Source organism: Colossoma macropomum, unplaced genomic scaffold (genome assembly GCF_904425465.1).
Source record: "Colossoma macropomum unplaced genomic scaffold, Colossoma_macropomum, whole genome shotgun sequence".
Taxonomy (NCBI): Eukaryota; Metazoa; Chordata; class Actinopteri; order Characiformes; family Serrasalmidae; genus Colossoma; species Colossoma macropomum.
Window position 1 is genome coordinate 3,099,738 of NW_023494788.1, and position 19,068 is coordinate 3,118,805.

General features: G+C 38.1%; 1 protein-coding gene across 1 annotated transcript in view; it reads right to left on the reverse strand.

Annotated features, from left to right (window-relative positions):
* Window positions 1-3,692: 3,692 nt before the first annotated feature.
* fa2h (fatty acid 2-hydroxylase) overlaps window positions 3,693-19,068 on the reverse strand; it is a 58,138-nt gene continuing 42,762 nt past the window's right edge. Inside the window, exons 2-7 of the mRNA XM_036568057.1 lie at window positions 18,432-18,524; window positions 10,531-10,673; window positions 9,512-9,612; window positions 8,408-8,580; window positions 7,308-7,560; window positions 3,693-6,226 (exon numbers count right to left, since the gene is read on the reverse strand). Of these exons, the coding sequence (XP_036423950.1) occupies window positions 6,159-6,226; window positions 7,308-7,560; window positions 8,408-8,580; window positions 9,512-9,612; window positions 10,531-10,673; window positions 18,432-18,524 (831 nt within the window). The 3' untranslated portion in view covers window positions 3,693-6,158. The remainder of the gene's footprint in view (window positions 6,227-7,307; window positions 7,561-8,407; window positions 8,581-9,511; window positions 9,613-10,530; window positions 10,674-18,431; window positions 18,525-19,068) is intronic.

Here is a 19,068-nt window from a genome sequence, read left to right on the forward strand (position 1 = left end):
CTCAGCAAACAGGTTATCTTCCCTTCTGTACCACTATACAGTGGAAGAAAAAGTCTTTATCTGCTTGTAAATTTCCACCAGGTGCATGATGGGGAATAATCGCAAAAATCTAACTGCAGTCTTGTAAACAGTGGCACTGCAAGATTCTTAGTCTTTGCAAAATCATAGTCTGTGACTAAAAACCATAAAACTGTCTTTAGGTGTGAGAAGGTGTACGACTTCAGTCTTTCAAAGTCTTCTAGCGTATGATTACCTACCTGGAGATACAGCGAGATCCAGCTGGTTTATGAACCCATAGATATTGCTTAACCTAAGAAACTAAAGCTAATAAGATTCACCAAGTAAGCTAAGCTAGCTAACACATCTGTTACTGAAACCGCAGCCTAACTTACATTTTATCATAAATGTTGCCCTACAGTCTAATTACATTTTATTATAATTAAACATTTTGGGGAATTACTTCATATAACCTTGCTATTACACCACTCTGCTTCAAACACACAAAAGAAAAAGTACTACTTACCGTCAGTTTTCATTTACCTCAGTGTCAGTAACGTTAATCTTAGCTAGCCTGACTGACTCAAGGTTAAGATGAATAAATATGAGCTGTAGTCGCTCTTTTTAATGTATCAGATTCACAACTGATGACCCATCACTTTTAACACGCCTCAAGGCACTAATAGTGAGAATAACTATTAGAAAAACGTGAGCTAAATAGCCGTATTTTACTCAGCTGTAGCCGCTCGGCTAACCACGGATCCAGCAGCCGTTAATTTTCCGTTGAATTTTGAATTTGAAATGAGCGTGACTGCGCGCGGGGCGCAGCAGTGCAGTATGGACCACTGTAATCGTGTCGTCATTTTGTAGTCGGCGCCATGCTTTTATGCCCATATTAGGAACTCCGGTTCTGAGCTCCATTTCTCTATAGCCAGAATGAATAGGGTTTTCGAAAAATCGCCTCTGGATCCTCTGAAATACGAGGTCGTTGAAGAGTTGAAATATGAATATTGCTACATGCGAGCTAAAGCTACTGCGCACTGAATTCACCTCATTAAACCGGCAGCCTCCTTAAGGAGGTTATCACCCCCTGATAAACTGATTTCGGCTCTTAGAATATCCTAATTATTATTTTAAGGCTGGTAACATTTTTCTAAGGACATTCGGCAGCTTATTTATTAATTTTTTTTTTACTTTTTCCGTTCCACCTTAAGTGGTGCAGCAGTCACGTTCTGGAATGCTGCGCCATTTAAGGTGGAACGGGAAAATTCGAACAAGCAGTCGCGAAAAAGAAGCTGACCTCAGCTTCATGGGGCGTTGAAAGGCCTGATACAAGGAGGTTTCTCTACTGTCGCTTAACAGAGTAACTAACTTATTTTTGCTGTTTCACAGAACCGATAGGTTTGTGATAGCTAGTCACAGCTACTGCAGCATTTAAGGTGGAACGGGAGCATTTAAACAAGAAGCTGCGAAAAAATAAGATAAATTCAGGCTCGTAGTTTTAACACGGGTAATATTTTTGACAAGGAGTTTTAGCCTATCAAAATATCCTACCTAGAGGTTTTTTTCACGGGTATACCTGTAAATATGCGCGACAGTAGAAGATTTCGTTAAGGTAGCCTCGGAATAGCCCGCCTTAGTTTCGTGTAGCTTAGTGACATCAAATTGATGCGCAGTAGCTTTAGCTCACATGTAGCAATATTAGCATTATAGCTCTTTAACGATCTCATAATTCAGATGATCCAGGGGTATTCAGGAGAAGAATGAAGGACAAAACGTATCGGGTTCTGAACATTTTTATTTAACACAGGGGGCGCTAGAGGCGATTTTTCAAAAACCCTATTCATTCTGGCCATAGAGAAATGGAGCTTAGACCCGGAGTTCCTAATATGGGCATAAACGACTACACAATGACGACACGACTACAGTGGCCTATTGTTACTAAACCGCGAATTAAGCGGTCATTTTAACCAGAGCCAGTTTAAACTATACACTCAAAAAGCTGGCACATCAAGGGTTCTTTAGTAATGGTTCTATTTAGAGCCGTAAGTTCTTTGTTCTTTGTAGAATGATTTGCATGGTTAAACGGTTCTTCATATTGACTGAGAAGGTGTTGTATATGGTTATATGGAACCTCTTTGAAAGTGGGTCTATATAGCACCATCCAGGGTTCTTCTACTGTTACAAGCGTGACATCTTAACAACAGAAGAACCCTTTTTGGTGCTACACAGAACCAATTACAACACATTCTCTGTCACTCTGAAGAACAATTTCACCATGGTTAAATGGTTCTGCAGATTGATGGACAATGTGTTGTTTATTGTTCTATATAGCACCAAAAAGAGTTCTTCAAGCTTGACATTGTAACAATAGGAGAGCGCTTCCTGGTGCTATATAGAACCATTTTCAAAAGGGTTCTGTATAGAACCATATGTAACACATTCTCCATCAATTAATTAAATAAAATCTGGCGCTTTAAACAATGATGATGTCATGTCACCGTTACCGTTAGGTTCTGTGCAGGTACATTTTTGTTTATCAAGGTACAAACAATGTAAATGTTCCCTCAAAGGTACAAGAGTGGTTTTAAGGTCCAACTGTAAACCTTAAATAAGTTTTTCCAAAGTGAAAAATACATATTTGTACTTTTCTTATCCTAATGTTTTAAAACAGAACAATAAAATAAAAGCCTGGAGACGAGACGGGGTGTGTGGAGTCAATAGGACTTAGAAAATATCAGTTCAGTGGATTATGATACAGTTATGTTCCCTGACTAAAGGTACTGAGATGTACCCTTGAGGGTTCCACCCCAGTGACAAGAGGTGACAGTTTAGTGTCTTTTTTTCTGAGGCCTTTATGTCTAACATGGTACATTTTTAAATATTTTTTAAATGGTGAGGCCTAGCAACTAAAGATTTGTGCAAAATTCAGTATTTATACTCAACAACATGTGTTTACAATTTTAAAATTGAAATATAATTGTTGCCTTATGGCAGCTACCTGGTAGCATTGCCTCATTTTCACATCATTTTTTACATTCCAAGAAGATGTTTGTATCAATATAATTATTTTCAAACCTTTCTGAATGCTCAAAAACATTTTTGCATGCATAGTCATTGTGTACATGTGTTTTTCCATGCTTGGATGATGAATGTGGATGTGTCCTTTGGCAATGTATTGTTTTACACACAATGTATGTATGTATTAAAGCGTGTAATTCTGCTGTCTCACTTTGAACCAAAATGCAAAGTAAATGCAAAATGCAACAGAAATTTTAATAACTCTATTAATTATGCCATTTCCAATAAGAAAAAAATCATATTTGTTTTCCATGTGTACTTCATAGACCATGCAGGACAGAGCTAATAACCTGGCAACTCAGTGCAGATGACCAGTGACCTCAGTGTCCAGCAGAAGCCTTTAGGGGGCGCCAGAGTTTAGATCCACTCTCCTCTCCTTTCTGCCTGTTTGGCAATGCAGTGTCTGAAGGACTGAGATGCACTTTGTAATCCCATTAATACTCTAAACCAGGGATGGTGGTGTGTTGAAGCCAAAGTTATAATCAATTAAAAAACAAAAACACAAACAGCTAATGTTTATTTGTGTTTCAAGCAGCACTGGAAAAAAAATGCTAATGATAATTCCCCCTACTGAAGTGTTTCGGAGAAACACAGTAAATCACGCGAGGCCTTCATCAGAAATATACACACATTTATTTACAAGTGCACTTGCATAGAAATTTATTGCAACATAAAAATATATAGTAGTAAACAGATTTTCATATTTATTAGAGGCATCTTTTTTTTAGTTTTTTATTTCCTTTAAAGATTTTGTTTCTCTGAATTAAATCTTAAAACTTTGCTTACAGGTAAACAAATGTAAATATATTTACTGTTTGTACTTTAATCAAAAACTGGAAGAAATCCCCGGTCAGCGGGACGCAGGCCACGAGGAGGAGGTGGAAAGACATCATGTTATTTTCTAATCACAGTCACACTTCGCTGAACACATTTCATTTTTTGGATTATATGCTTCATTTTTAGTCCTGACCTAACATTCAGAAATCTCGGCGTGACATATACACCTCCGAATGGACACGTCCCACTGACTGGTAACATGATTCGAGCGTAGGAAGGAGCAGGGAGGTAGGGAGTGCACTGTAAGGCACATTGGGTAATTTTAATGAACATATTAAATATTTCCTATTTAGATTTCTTTGTCTTTAAGCCATCATGCACACGCTGGGAGACTGTGGCCTCATAAAAGCTCTTCTTTAATAAAAGTGATGCGTTGAATGATCTCGATTTAAATATGTATTGAATCAAGCACTCAAAACACAATTTTGCCTTTTACTTAATTTTAATAACCGTGTTGAGGTAATAGGTTTTATTCACACATTTTAATCAGGCAAATCCATTGCATCACTTTTTTCATTCCGCTGTGTGAATAAATGGCTTTATACAGCAGTTAGTAAAAGAGGCCTCAGTTTCCTTTTGACCAGAATGGCAAGTTCTTACATGTAGTGACTTCTGCTTCAAAAAAAGAAAAAAACAGTAAAGGGACTAGACTCTAGAACATAAGACAAAAAGACATAGAACACATTTACTAATTAATAAAGCTTGAGACAGAGAGAGAGAGAGACAGCACTGGACGAGGCGGACGAACGACACAATTGTGAACCGATGAGAGATCAGCTGATGGCGCTTCGTGGGCTCTCCTCCGCGTCCTGGTCAGACGCTACCCGTCATCGTCAACCCAGGATGGGGTCGCCATGGCAACATCTACAACATCGCGGCCCTACGTGACCCCGAATCGCCAACTGGTAACTACGATAACCAGGCAACCACACCTTCCCAAAAGGAGAGTCCCAAACACCCGGCGTCACGCCCTCGAGGGTTCGGATTCTGTCGCCATGACAACACACCCGCATTTCCTGGTTTAGGAAGCCCAAGGGCCATTGTTTCGCTCCTTTAATCTCTATTTAAGCAACACTGCTTAACATCTCACTAATATATTTTAATGACGGGTTACGCAAGGAATCAAATGGCTGTGGCTGCACCCCGGCTAGGACATTGTTCTATTGCTGGGTCAAGTTGGCATTATCTTACAAAAAAATGACGTAAAAAAGGGACGGAAGGGACACTGGTGTCCTTTAACAGACCAAAAAACAAAGACTCCCCAGAGGAATACAAAGAGAGAGTGTGGGTTTGACTTGATGAATTTAAAGGAGTACTCCAGCATTTTTTCAACCTAATCTCTATAATATTAATTATAATAATACATTTTATTTATATAGTACTTTTCATGCCGGTGGCAGCTCAAAGTGCTGCATCTTTATTGTACAGTCAATGTGAAAGTCTACCAATCCACAAAACACCTTTAATATTTTAAAACTATTGTCAATAGTAACTGACCCCAAGCGACAGGTGCAGCTGATAGACGCTGGGTTCAAAAAATGCTGGTGTATTCCTTCAAGTTTCTGAGAATAATGGACAGAAATGGTGAGAAAAGATGATGTACGAACAAAAGTTTGTCAGTGTCGTCCGTTAGAGGAGCAGCAGTCTAACCGACAGGAGAAGACAGAAGACTTTGGGAAACGTTCTGACAGCAGCAACACTGACAAGCCTTATATAAGCATGGTGAGGTTGTGTTGGGGCATTAGCGGGGCATTCCTGAGTACATTTCTACACTGGCAGTGGCCTTGATGACCACTGAACGGACACAGGATTGTCCCACCTCCTCTCTTCTTCTTCGCTTTAGCTCAAAACTTCATCTAAAACTATCTCGCTCACTCACCCTCTTGCTTTCCCCTCTCCTCCTCACATCCACACACCCTCTCACACTTGCCTATATCACTCTTCCTTTATGTACATGATATTTGGAGGGGGCTTCCAGTGCCTCTAACAAAGACTTAATCCAACATTATTAAAAGAACATGATTTATTAGATATAAATATTAGATAGATTCCAACATTCGAATGCTTCTCCTGTATTGGCAGATGAGTGATGATGATGATGATGATGATGATAAGTATTTTGGGATGTTTCTGGCGCTGGGTTTTTGGAGAAGCAGCAATGTGTGAGGTCTCCCTCACAGAGTAAAAGCCGGAGAGGTGGTTTTGGGGGCGGGGCTTAGACACTGGTGAAAAAAGGCGGGGCTTTAAAACGTCTGCTCTGGGATAACTGTGTTGAAGGGATAATCCCAGAACGTGGTGGTGATCCCAAAACCTGGAGGGAGCAAAAAAAAACGCACTATTAGTGGATACAGCACAGCAGAGAGAGGGGAAAAAATACTATAAAATAATAATATAAAACATTTAGGTCAATATGATAGGTGGTGTGGGGGGAGAAGGATGTGCACAGTAACGTAACTAAAATCAGGAGATGTTTTTGGGGTGGCAAAAGTCATTATATTTTGCCAGAAGATTACAGGAAAACAAGAATTTTGTCTTATAAACGATAGGACTTGACCAAGGAGATGATCAAACATGGTAAAAAATTCAATTTTGTTTTCAGGTTGACTTTAAATTGATAGTTCAGTGAAAATGTCCACAGCTTTTTCCTCCCTTAACCCAGTTGCAGTCGATCGGCAAAGATATTTTTAGTGTAATTTGTTTATGACACGCTGTTGCATGTTAACATAGACAACAATACGTCACAGTCTTGAAGCCTGAATTCTGTCCATGTTAATAGATAACAGTGTGTCATACAGTGCCAAAAACCACATAAGCAAGTCTATTAGGGATTACTTAAAGGGGAATTCCACCACTTTTTTAAATTCCTGCAAAACTCAATCAAACTCATTCAGAGTGGTTTGATGTGAAATGGTGCAATGCAGAGAAATGTACCACCTCACCTTTCTTTACAGTGGTGGTGATAAGAACCAGGGGTTGCCATGTTTACAACACAAATATAGCCATTTATTTACTATCCAAAACCACCAGTGAACCTACACACATTAGACTCTTCCAACATCTGATTCCTATCTCCGTTATTGTAAACAATTGAGAGTAGGTACGATTCTCTAAAGTGGAGTATTTCACATCAAACCACCATGCAAATTTTTTGAAAAATCGATGGAATTTCCCTTTAACAACTCAATACTGTTTGAGGAAAGTTTCAGACATGTCTTGGCTGTTCAACTAAATTTGAGGTAAGTTTAAACATTTTGTAAATTTGATTGTTCATCAAACTACTGCTTTAAGACCCCTGATGGAGGAAAGACTGCACTGAAAACAGTGGAAACCAAAACTGACAGGTCAAACAGGATCTACACAGAATAGATCAGTAGACAGAGTTTAGTACATACCCGCTCTTTGGTGCTCGAAGTGGTGTTTGACGTGGTAGGCCTTGAGGCCGTACAGGTAGGAGCCCTTGCGAGGGGAGCCGTAGTGGAGGTAGTAGTGGATCATGTCATAAATCACATACCCACACAGACCCCCGACAAACAGAGACACAGCCAGACCCTCCGGCAGCAGCTGCTTCAGAATCAGGTAAAACGCTCCAATCACGATGGAGGCGATGCCGGGAGGGAAAACCAGGCGAGAGCCATCGAAAGGGGACTGAGAGAGAGAGCGAGAGAGAGAGAGAGAGAGAGAGAGATTTTGTTGATTATTTTGCAATTTCAACACAGTCGGATGAAAACAACAAATTCTGTTTCACATTGTTGATCCTTCATCATCAATTTCATTCTGATCAAAATGACCTTCCTTAAGCGTTTCTTCCAATACAGATGCTCCTGTTTAAAATTTATGGTCTGAATGTTTGAGATAAGCTGAGCCTTAAAGGGGAACTTCACTTTTTAAATTTCTGCATAATTAAATGCTTAAAGTCATTCAGTGAGTCTTGATGTGAAATGCTCTGTTCTAGAGAATGTTACCAAGTAGGAATTCTTTACAGTGGAGGTGATGGGAACCAGACGTCTGAAGTGTTTTAATGATTCTACAAGCTTCCGCTCGTAAAGTTATTACATGAAATGGTTATGAACAGGCTGCCTGATGTCTGAGACATTGTTTTCCAACAGTTTAAATATTTTGGCCTACATTTCTTTTCATGGGAGTGGCACATGCAGGGGGCTGTGAGGCAAAATAGTCCCAAAAGAATTAGTTTTTCAGTTTTTCCTCTATATTCACATAATCAACATTCCATATAAAACTCAGAAGACACGCATAGGTTCACTGGTGGTTTTGGACAGTAAATAAAATGGCTATATTTGTGTTGCAGACATTGTGAGCCCTGGTTGCTATCACCACCTCGTTTCCTTACTATGAACCATTTCACACCAAACCGCTCTGAATGACTGTGGACATCTCACCGATTGAAGCTGCAGAAATTTGGCTGGAACTGTAAGTCTATTGTAGCTGAAATTTGACTAAATGTCTAGACTAAATTTGTCCACAGAACTCTCACCTTGTGGTGCTGTCCGTGCAGCAGGAAGTGCAGAGTGATCAGGTAATAGTTGTGTGCAGGTGGACGCATGTGGAAGAGGAAACGGTGGATGCAGTACTCGATGAAGGACCACAAGAACATTCCCACCAGGAAGATGAAGGGGAAGCTGTACTTATGGATCAGGATGGAGTATTCTGGACACAACGCAGAGAACACAGCTTTAGGACTTGGCCTTCATTAAAACATCAACATTATTATGCTACAGAAGCCGCGGTTATCACCTGCTATGACTTTATATTGGTTAATTAATTAATTTAAAAACAGACTTTATATCAACTTTAAAATGAAACTGCTATCTAAAATGCAGATTCTAAATCTTGTAAGTAGAACAGCAAATATTTTATCATGATTTGAATGTGTGAAAAGTTATTGAGTGTGCAGTTTTTGCTTTGCAGATTTTTTAAATTTCGTCATTTTTTAAAATTGAAACACACTAAAATAAGATGAGAAACGGAGACTTGATGCTGATACAGAATGCAGAGTAAATGCAAAAGTAATTAATTATGTAACTGACAATGCAAAAATGTAGTGACATTTAAATTATGATATAAAGTAAATTGTATGTACAACAGAACAACGACTCCGAACCTCTACTAAAGGTTAATATAGCAGCATTTGCACATCTGGGCAAAAAGTGAAATCAGGACAACAACCAAATAAAAAAAACAAAACAAAACAAATAAACCAGGCCCACCATACAGATAACTAATATGCCATGTAGAGTACAATCACCTCTTTCAAACAGTCACAGTAATTCCCTTTTTAACTTAATATTCAAGATATGTAAGTTAGTTATATTGAATCTAGGCTAACTGGAGCTTTTTCCTCTTTGTAGAAGTTTGCTTTGGGGGGGATTTCAGCCAGCATGAATATGTTTAGTTCAATATTTGACTTAGGACAGTTTTGTTGGCTAAAGAAACATAATACTGAGTATGTAACGTGACATGCATGCAGTAAAATACACAATATAAAGCCTAATATTAGCACAAGCAGATATTACTTTAAAAAGGATGGATTTATCGTTGTGTACATGTATGTAGGTGATGCTCGTGGGTTTGTGTTCACCTGATGTTATAAACAGTCTGGTGCTTCCTTGTGCCAACAAGCTGTAGCAGTACCAGGTCAGATAAATAACCAGCGGCATCCACACAGCAGGAACCATGTACCTACACACACACGCGCGCGCACAAATAAACACACAAAGAAAGACAGAGAGGGAAGTTAAACTAAATAAAACGAGCTCATAAAAACTCAAAGGCACTGCTGGAGCTGGATTAGTTTTCTCATAGGAGGTTGTATAATGCAATGTGTGGAATGTGATTGGCCAAATTGTTCAGCATAAAGCCAGATGGGAACCATCAGGGAAGGCCTGGTAATTTCTGCAAACTATAATATGCCTCTCTGTAATTTGTCATTCATTTTTATTTAGAACAATCATCATGCTTGTTATATTTAAACACTGTAAGTACTGTAGAAATACTCTTATTTCATTGTTAAGTTTTGGTTAGAAATAAAGGGTTTAAAATCTTGAAAGAGCTCTAATAGTAACGGTTGTACAGCTGTAGCCATCTGTTTTGAAATGACCAAAAATTGCAAAGTGCAAAGAATAGATAAAAAAATACCGGAATTCATTGCCTTGAACTACAAGCCATTCTCTGTTGTCCGAGGTCGTTGGATTTTGTGGCGCATACTGCAGCCTACATACTGTAATAATTTTAGAAAGTTTATTTTTTTCATTTTTGTTAACGACTTTTCCTCATTGCCAGTTCAATTTTGTTCTTTTGAACGCAGACTTTTTTATAATAAAAGCCACTTTATTACCTTGTAGTTTTTATGTTTAGTATGTTTATGCAAACAACTTTCTTTCGGTTTTTGGTTTAGGTTTTTAGCTGGGTGCGTCCTGAATTTCAGTTTCAGCCAGGAAATTTTATTTCAGTGCATCACTATAAAACACAGGAACAAATTTACATTTAGTCCATAACGATCTTTACAATGTAAAGAAATTCAGCACATTTACACACATATCTCTTCTGTCACTCTAACAGCCCCTGTATCTGAACACAGACCACTGTGTGTGTACGCACCATGCAGTTTTGGTGTTAGCCTCAAAGAAGTCGTTCTCGAACAGTCGGATCGGCCGGTCCACGGGCTGATGGACCCATGCGTCATATTTCTCCCCCAGATGACCCACCTGCCAGGCCAGAGGCTTCCTCCAGTCCACCAGATCCTACACACACATACACAGGGCAAGTTAAACACGCACTGCTGCCAGATTCTGCTACACGCCAAATGATGAAAATTTGCTTTAGTGGAAAAGTAGAAGCAGACTGTGGTCAGTGGCCAGTTGACCTGCAGTTCTTTTTCAACCGCAGTATAAAGCATATCAAAGCCTTTTGCAAGAAGCTTTAACATAACCCTCACTGCACTGAGAGGTCCTGATATGAGTGAATCAAATCGAAGACACATAGCAACCAATCAAGCAGTCTGTTAACAGTGAGATCAGTCTTTTCTGTCATACAATAACAGCAGCCTCAAGTAACAAACAGTAATGATATCTGTGCATTCATTTCAATGACTGAAGTTATACAATCTGAAATTCTATTGATTTTTAGTACAATAAATGAACTTGTATACAGAAGTACACAGAAAAAAAAACATAATTATCTAATTAAAGGCAGTAATTAAGTATAACAAACTATTTACAGCTGGTAAGTTTTCTTAGTTTATCTAAGAATCAGTGCTTTGAACATGTATAAAATGTGCTCTATGAATAAAAGTAAGATTATTATTATTATGATTATTATCAGCTTACAAATCAAAATGTTAAACCATGTGTGGTTTACTTTAAAAACAAATTCCAAGGCTGCATTCTTTCAAAAAACAGCTGGTGAGTTTTGGATGGTTTTGGTTTGAACAGTTTCTTCTGCAAGTTTGCATTGAAAACATCTTTGTACACTTCTGAGCTCACAATCCCATCAGCGAAGACAATCTCAGTGACACCACTGAGAAAACCAGCTCCTCTTTGAGTTCTCTTTGAAAACGCTTTTGATTTGCAATCATCATATTCATCCACTCGGGGTAGTGGTCCGAAGCACAACCCACATTACAAAATGTTCTTTGGCACTGTTCACATAATTCCACCAGAAAGGAAACTTACACAGTGTAGCTTTAAGAAACTTAAAGAACTTTGAAGTTTACTAGTGATTAAATGGAAGTGTCTAAACTGACCTGATTCAAATCTGAATATTATTTGCACTATGCCCTGACCGACATAAACATTTTGTCTACAATCCCAAGAATAATTTTAAGGCCTTTTATTGACTGTCAGTTGTCAACTGTCAAAGTTTTAAACTCACAACAGAAACTTCTAAAGTCTTAAATAGTATAAATACAACAAAAACTCTTAGAACCGTAAAAACTAAAACCTGGAAAGAGATAAAAAAACAATAACAGCTTTTACATACACTATGCGATGCTTTGGGCAAATCATCAGTGATGGTACCTGGGGTCACTGCGTGCTTTGAGTTTGAGTTTCAACTATCAGACACCTTCCCTGAGGCGATTCGACCAGGGCTGAGCAAATCTTGGCCTATGCCCAAGCTGTGTGCCACAGAACACCCCTCTTAATCCAGAGCCATCTTGAGGCTTTCTCAGCTGCCTCTGATGTTACTTTAAACTTTTTGCCCAGGAGGCAGCAGGCTTTGCAAAGTCAGTAGCCAATAAAACCTCTACAGTCGACTTCTATGGTCACACATGCAGCACGCCTCAAAATCTAATACATGGCTAAGTGGTGTTCAGTACCTTTCGGAGCCATTGTATATGTCACTGGATGGGGTACCACTTTAAAATAAGACTACCCTTATAAATTGTTCATGATAGCTTAAAATTAGTTTATTAATAGTTAGTTATTAGGTCCTGAAGACCTTAAAATCATTATTAAGCATGTACAACACATAAATAAAAAGGGCAACAGTGACCTGTCGTTTGCCTAACAGTGAACTCACTTTCATTTCTACTGTCAAACATCGGATTTTGATGTTTGCTGATCTTTGTCTTCATCAGTTAGCATTAAACCCTTCAACTTCATCACATATTCATATTCATCAGATATAACAGCTCACGTTTCCTTTTTATTATTGTGCTATAAATGCTTATTAATAATGAGCTGTTTATGACCTAACTAATAACCATTAACAAACTATTTTTAAACTATTTATAAATGCTTTATAAAGGTAGTCGTATTCTAAAGTAGTACCCAGGATGGAAATTTTGCCTGCTTGTGGCAAAAATGTAGACAAAAATAAACATGAGTGAAGTCACCACCACAAAAGAGAAACCCACTTTAACCCATTAAATAAAATCCAAGAACTTTAGTCAATGTTTTGTTATAAATATAACCACTACACTCTGAAAAAGTTCAAACACTTGAGTTTCTGTGCCACAGGTAAGCGGAAGGTGCAGATGTGGTTGGTGAAATGCGCAGCAGGGGGCGCTACCACCATGCCTCAGAGTCAGGAAGTGCAGGTGCGTTTATCTCAGATTTAGTGAAACGTTGCTGTGAGTGATTGTATCTATAGATAATCAGTCATCATTTCTGTTGTGGTTGTTTTCTATTTATGTAAGATGTGACAGAGATTGGCCTGCTTTCTCTGTTACTCACACTGGCTGCACAGAGAGAGGAAGAGAGGAAGGAAATGAAAGTTTGGATGGTGTGAAACTCTATAAATATAGCATGGCATCTTCGATAGTCTCACAGAGACTGTAGTACGCGAGTTCCCTGCCTGAAAAAGACCAGCGTCTGTGATTTTACTAGTATCTGTCAGAGATAAAGGAAGCAGTTCAGTGGTGATTAGCCTGGGTCAGCTGATTAATGATATGACAGAGTGCAGAAAGAGACCTTCCTGGGAAGGAAGTGAGATTACCGAAAGCTTCAGAAAACTCCGGGAATCAGCCTGGAACGAGATGTACGAGATGCTTCTGCTGTTTTGCCTTTACCTGGAACGGATGAAACTACAAACACCTACGAGGCTGAGGTTGTGAGCCAGAGTGTAACTGCTGCACCATTTTAAGGTGCAACAGAAAACTTCAGCTGGGCACTGTGTTGTCAAATGCTTCTCCACTGACCGCTACAGGTGCTATTTTTACAATGGTCACTTCACAGCACTGTTTTTAACAATCTGGAGAAAACTGTAACAACAAATAACTCATTATTAGGAGTGTACATCTCTGACCTCATGATTCAATTCAGTTAAAGGGGAACTCCATCAATTTTTCAAAATTTCTCCATCATTTAATTGTTGACATTTAAACAAAGTTTATACAGTACTCCGCTCTAGAGAAACCTACAGACTTCTTTACAGTGGTGGTGATAGGAAACAGGGGTCTCAATGTCTACAACACAAATACAGACATTTTATTTACTATCCAAAACCCCCAGTGAACTTACATGAGCTTTTATATGCAATGTTGATGACAGTAAAATGGTGGCAAATCTGAAAAAAATATGTTTTCTTTGAGGACTATTTTGTCTCACAACATCCTGCATGTACCTCTCAGCCATGAATGGAAAAATACAGTAATACATTTTCAGCCAAAATCTTCTCAAAACTATTATAAAACAATATCTGAGGCATCAGGCAGTGAATTCATAACCATTTCATGTAGTAACTTTCTGTGAACAATTCTGACTCAAACCACTTAAATTAAACCACTCTGAATGACTTTGTTTACATCTTAACCATTTAATTATGTCAAAAATTTGAAAAATTGATGGAACTTCCCTTTAAGGTATGCATCATGATATATCTACTTTCATTATGGCTGAATTGAATTGCATGAATTTATTGTGGTTATTTTTATAAATACAATGAATACACAAACATAATTACAGGAAGTATTTCAGATCAATGCATTACAATGTGCTGACGCATTTTTACACCCTTAGTAATTATTATATTATTTTCATAGTTGGCATCGATATTGTTTTTTCTTATTCCTCCACAGCTGTAAAAGAAAACTTCCTGTTGTAGCTTCTGAACTGTGGTCAAACCTGTTGACGAGTGCTGTAGAAGTTCTGACTTTGTGCCTGTGGCTTTCTATTAATGAATTAAATAATGAATAATAATTATGTCAGAATGAAGGTATGTCACACAGCGTGGGCATCTGTATGTGTGTGGTTGTATGTGTGTGTGAAAATGTGTGTATGTTTATGTGGATGTGTGTGAATGTGTGTGTTAAAGTGTGTAATGAGTGTAGCTTGCCCTGAAGTCACAACCATAAAACCAAGATTTTGCAAGTCACTGCACGAAACTATACATGCAGCCATACATGCACCCGTAAAAGCACGCCACATGAAATGGAGTCATCAAGTACAACGAACTTAAATCAATTTATCTGATATTTCCAGCTTTGAGATGGTTGCAGGAATATTATATGACATTTTTACTTGTTTTAAGTCATTTTATCAAGTGCAATTATCTCACTATACATTATAATTTTGCTTATTCCAAGCATATTTTTTAAAACAAGCAAAAGTATCTGCCAATACTGAATGATAAATGACTTAAACAAGTAAAAATGTCTAGAAATAAGATAAATAATCATATAATAAGTGTATAACAATCTCAACATGAGAAATAATAGATATCTCAATTGTATTTAGATAATTTCACTTCCCAAGATACCATATTTTTGCAGTATAGAAAGAATTTACTGCTAATATTTAGCTGCTTTATGACAATAAAGATATGCTCTTTCTGCAGGCCCCCCTAATCATACTCATATTTCGATTGTATTTTAAATGATAATAGATTAAAATGGCTTCAGACTGGAAAACTGCTCACACTGCAGATTCATACTGGATTAAAATCGCTCCACAATTATTATTGTCAGACTGTAAAACTACACACACTGCAGATTCATACTGGATTAAAATCACTCCACAATTATTACAGTCAGACTGTAAAACTACACACACTGCAGATTCATACTGGATTAAAATCGCTCCACAATTATTACCGTCAGACTGTAAAACTACACACACTGCAGATTCGTACTGGATTAAAATCGCTTCACAATTATTACTGTCAGACTGTAAAACTACACACACTGCAGATTCATACTGGATTAAAATCACTCCACAATTATTACAGTCAGACTGTAAAACTACACACACTGCAGATTCGTACTGGATTAAAATCGCTCCACAATTATTACCGTCAGACTGTAAAACTACACACACTGCAGATTCGTACTGGATTAAAATCGCTCCACAATTATTAGTCAGACTGTAAAACTACACACACTGCAGATTCATACTGGATTAAAATCGCTCCACAATTATTACCGTCAGACTGTAAAACTACACACACTGCAGATTCGTACTGGATTAAAATCGCTCCACAATTATTACCGTCAGACTGTAAAACTACACACACTGCAGATTCGTACTGGATTAAAATCGCTCCACAATTATTACCGTCAGACTGTAAAACTACACACACTGCAGATTCGTACTGGATTAAAATCACTCCACAATTATTACCGTCAGACTGTAAAACTACACACACTGCAGATTCGTACTGGATTAAAATCACTCCACAATTATTACCGTCAGACTGTAAAACTACACACACTGCAGATTCATACTGGATTAAAATCGCTCCACAATTATTACCGTCAGACTGTAAAACTACACACACCGCAGATTCATACTGGATTAAAATCGCTCCACAATTCTTACCGTCAGACTGTAAAACTACACACACTGCAGATTCGTACTGGATTAAAATCACTCCACAATTATTACCGTCAGACTGTAAAACTACACACACCGCAGATTCATACTGGATTAAAATCACTCCACAATTATTACCGTCAGACTGTAAAACTACACACACCGCAGATTCATACTGGATTAAAATCACTCCACAATTATTACTGTCAGACCGTAAAACTACACACACTGTAGATTAATACTGGATTAAAATCGCTCCACAATTATTAGTCAGACTGTAAAACTACACACACTGCAGATTCATACTGGATTAAAATCGCTCCACAATTATTACTGTCAGACCGTAAAACTACACACACTGTAGATTCGTACTGGATTAAAATCGCTCCACAATTATTAGTCAGACTGTAAAACTACACACACTGCAGATTCGTACTGGATTAAAATCGCTCCACAATTATTACTGTCAGACCGTAAAACTACACACACTGCAGATTCATACTGGATTAAAATCGCTCCACAATTATTACTGTCAGACTGTAAAACTACACACACTGCAGATTCATACTGGATTAAAATCGCTCCACAATTATTACTGTCAGACTGTAAAACTACACACACTGCAGATTCATACTGGATTAAAATCGCTCCACAATTATTACCGTCAGACTGTAAAACTGCTCACACTGCAGATTCATACTGGATTAAAATCGCTCCACAATTATTACTGTCAGACCGTAAAACTACACACACTGCAGATTCATACTGGATTAAAATCGCTCCACAATTATTACCGTCAGACTGTAAAACTACACACACTGCAGATTCATACTGGATTAATAGTTTTAATAGGGCTTAGGAGGGATGTGTTATATAATTGTAAGTTGTTTCTCTGTGAAAAGGGGTGAGTGACCTGTGGTGTGGTCACCTCTCTCACTCTCTTACAAACTGAGTTTATACAAAGAGCAAAGACAAACAAAGGCAGAGAGAGGGACGAGAGAGAGAGAGAGAGAGAGAGAGAGAGAGAGAAAGAGAGAGAGAGTGGTAAAACTAGGAAGAAAAACCTAGAGAGCAAGAGAAACAGAGAGAAACATAATAACATAAAGAGAAGCAGAGAAATGGAGAGAAACAATGAGAAATAAAGAGAACAGAGAGAAAAAGAATGAAAATGAGAGAAACAGAAAAAAAACAAAAATTCCAATAAATAAAAAAGAAGTACAGAGAAGAGGAGAGAGAGACAAAACAGAGAGAAACAGAAACTGTACATTCACTACTGTTTTCTGTCACAAGTGAAACTGCAGCCTCGTGGGAGCAGCAAAAAAATTAACTTCTGCTTTCTGGCCTTTTTTTTCTCTCTTTTCAGTCCAAACTTCACCCAGAGGGTTTATGAGGGTTTGTTGACAGGGTTGGTGAGTGTCACGCTAAATGAGTGACACAGTGACCCAGACAGAGAAAGGCTGATAAACATCACTCTTGCACTCCTCCTCTCTCTCTCTCTCTCTCTCTCTCTCTCTCTCGTACCCGTCATTTATTTAATTTGCAGTGATTTCAGTACAACTTATTTAATCTTCAGCTTCAGCAAAGTACAGAAACATGAAAACAAAAGAAAATTAAACAACAAATTTAATTTTTCTCTTTACCTTCATTACAGCTTCCATTCTTTTCAGGAGACTCACTTTCAGTTCCTCAAAGAATCTGCAGACACACCTCCAAAGTTCAGTCTTAGAAGCTGGTTGATCATTTTCTGAAGTAATCAAACACATTCAGTGGTGTTGAGGTCTGGACTCTGGGGTGGTCAGTCCATTGTTCAGCTTCTTTGTTTGATGTGTCCGTCTCCTTTTCTCAGTGAGGTTCTTCTTGACAGCTACACGTCCTTTCAGACCCACAGCGCTGAGTCGTCTTCTCACAGTGGAAGGATGGACAGAAACACCTGTGGATGTTTTCAGATCTGAAGCAGCTTGATTTTCTCCTCTCTCTCAGAGATGAAAGCTTTAAGTGCTGTTTATCTGATGGGGGCAGCTTTGGTGTCTAGCAGGTCTTCCAGGTGGTTGTTAGGAGCCCAATTTTCTCTGTAGCTTTGAATCATTTCTTGAACTCCAGTTTTAGTGTTTTTCACTTATTTTCTACTGAAATTCCTCCTGAATAATGAATAACTTGCACTTAATAATTGTTTTGAATGGAATAAATGAAAGGTGTCCCTGACTTTTGCACAGTACACACACACACACACACACACACTTTCTAACTTACTGTTTCATCGTCGACTTTGCTGCATTTGCTGATGCCAGAATCTTCTTCTTCCGTTTCGTTGGGCTCTCGACTGCTTCCCCTCTGCCGTAGTGTCTGTAACATACAAACACATCAGAATCATTTTCAACTAAATATCTGCTTTACTGACACAACAGAATTTACATTTGCATCAAGCAGAGCTGGGCAATGTGACATAAATGTAAAGTTACAGTGCTTTCAAAAGTTTTCTCAATACACAATATGTCACAATATTTATTTTTTCTGACATCTGATAAGTTGGAACAGACAAAGAAGTGCCACATTTAAAAATAATACCACAAACTATGAATGATTCATATTTAACATTTCACACACTGTGAGGCACTAAATCTGATTAAACAGGACTCTCTTTTCATTCTTTGTAATCCAAACTACACTTGGGAAGTGTTTTTTAAGTATTCACATGTTCCGAAAAGCATTTTGTGAGATATTCTGACACAATTTATCATTATCACGATATTGCCCAGCCCTGGTATCAAGCATTGTACCAAGCAACATATACACATACACTAACATACATACACATAACAACAAAGAATGTGTTAAACATCAGTAGGCTTGGGCAATATGACTATATATATCGTTATCATGATAAATT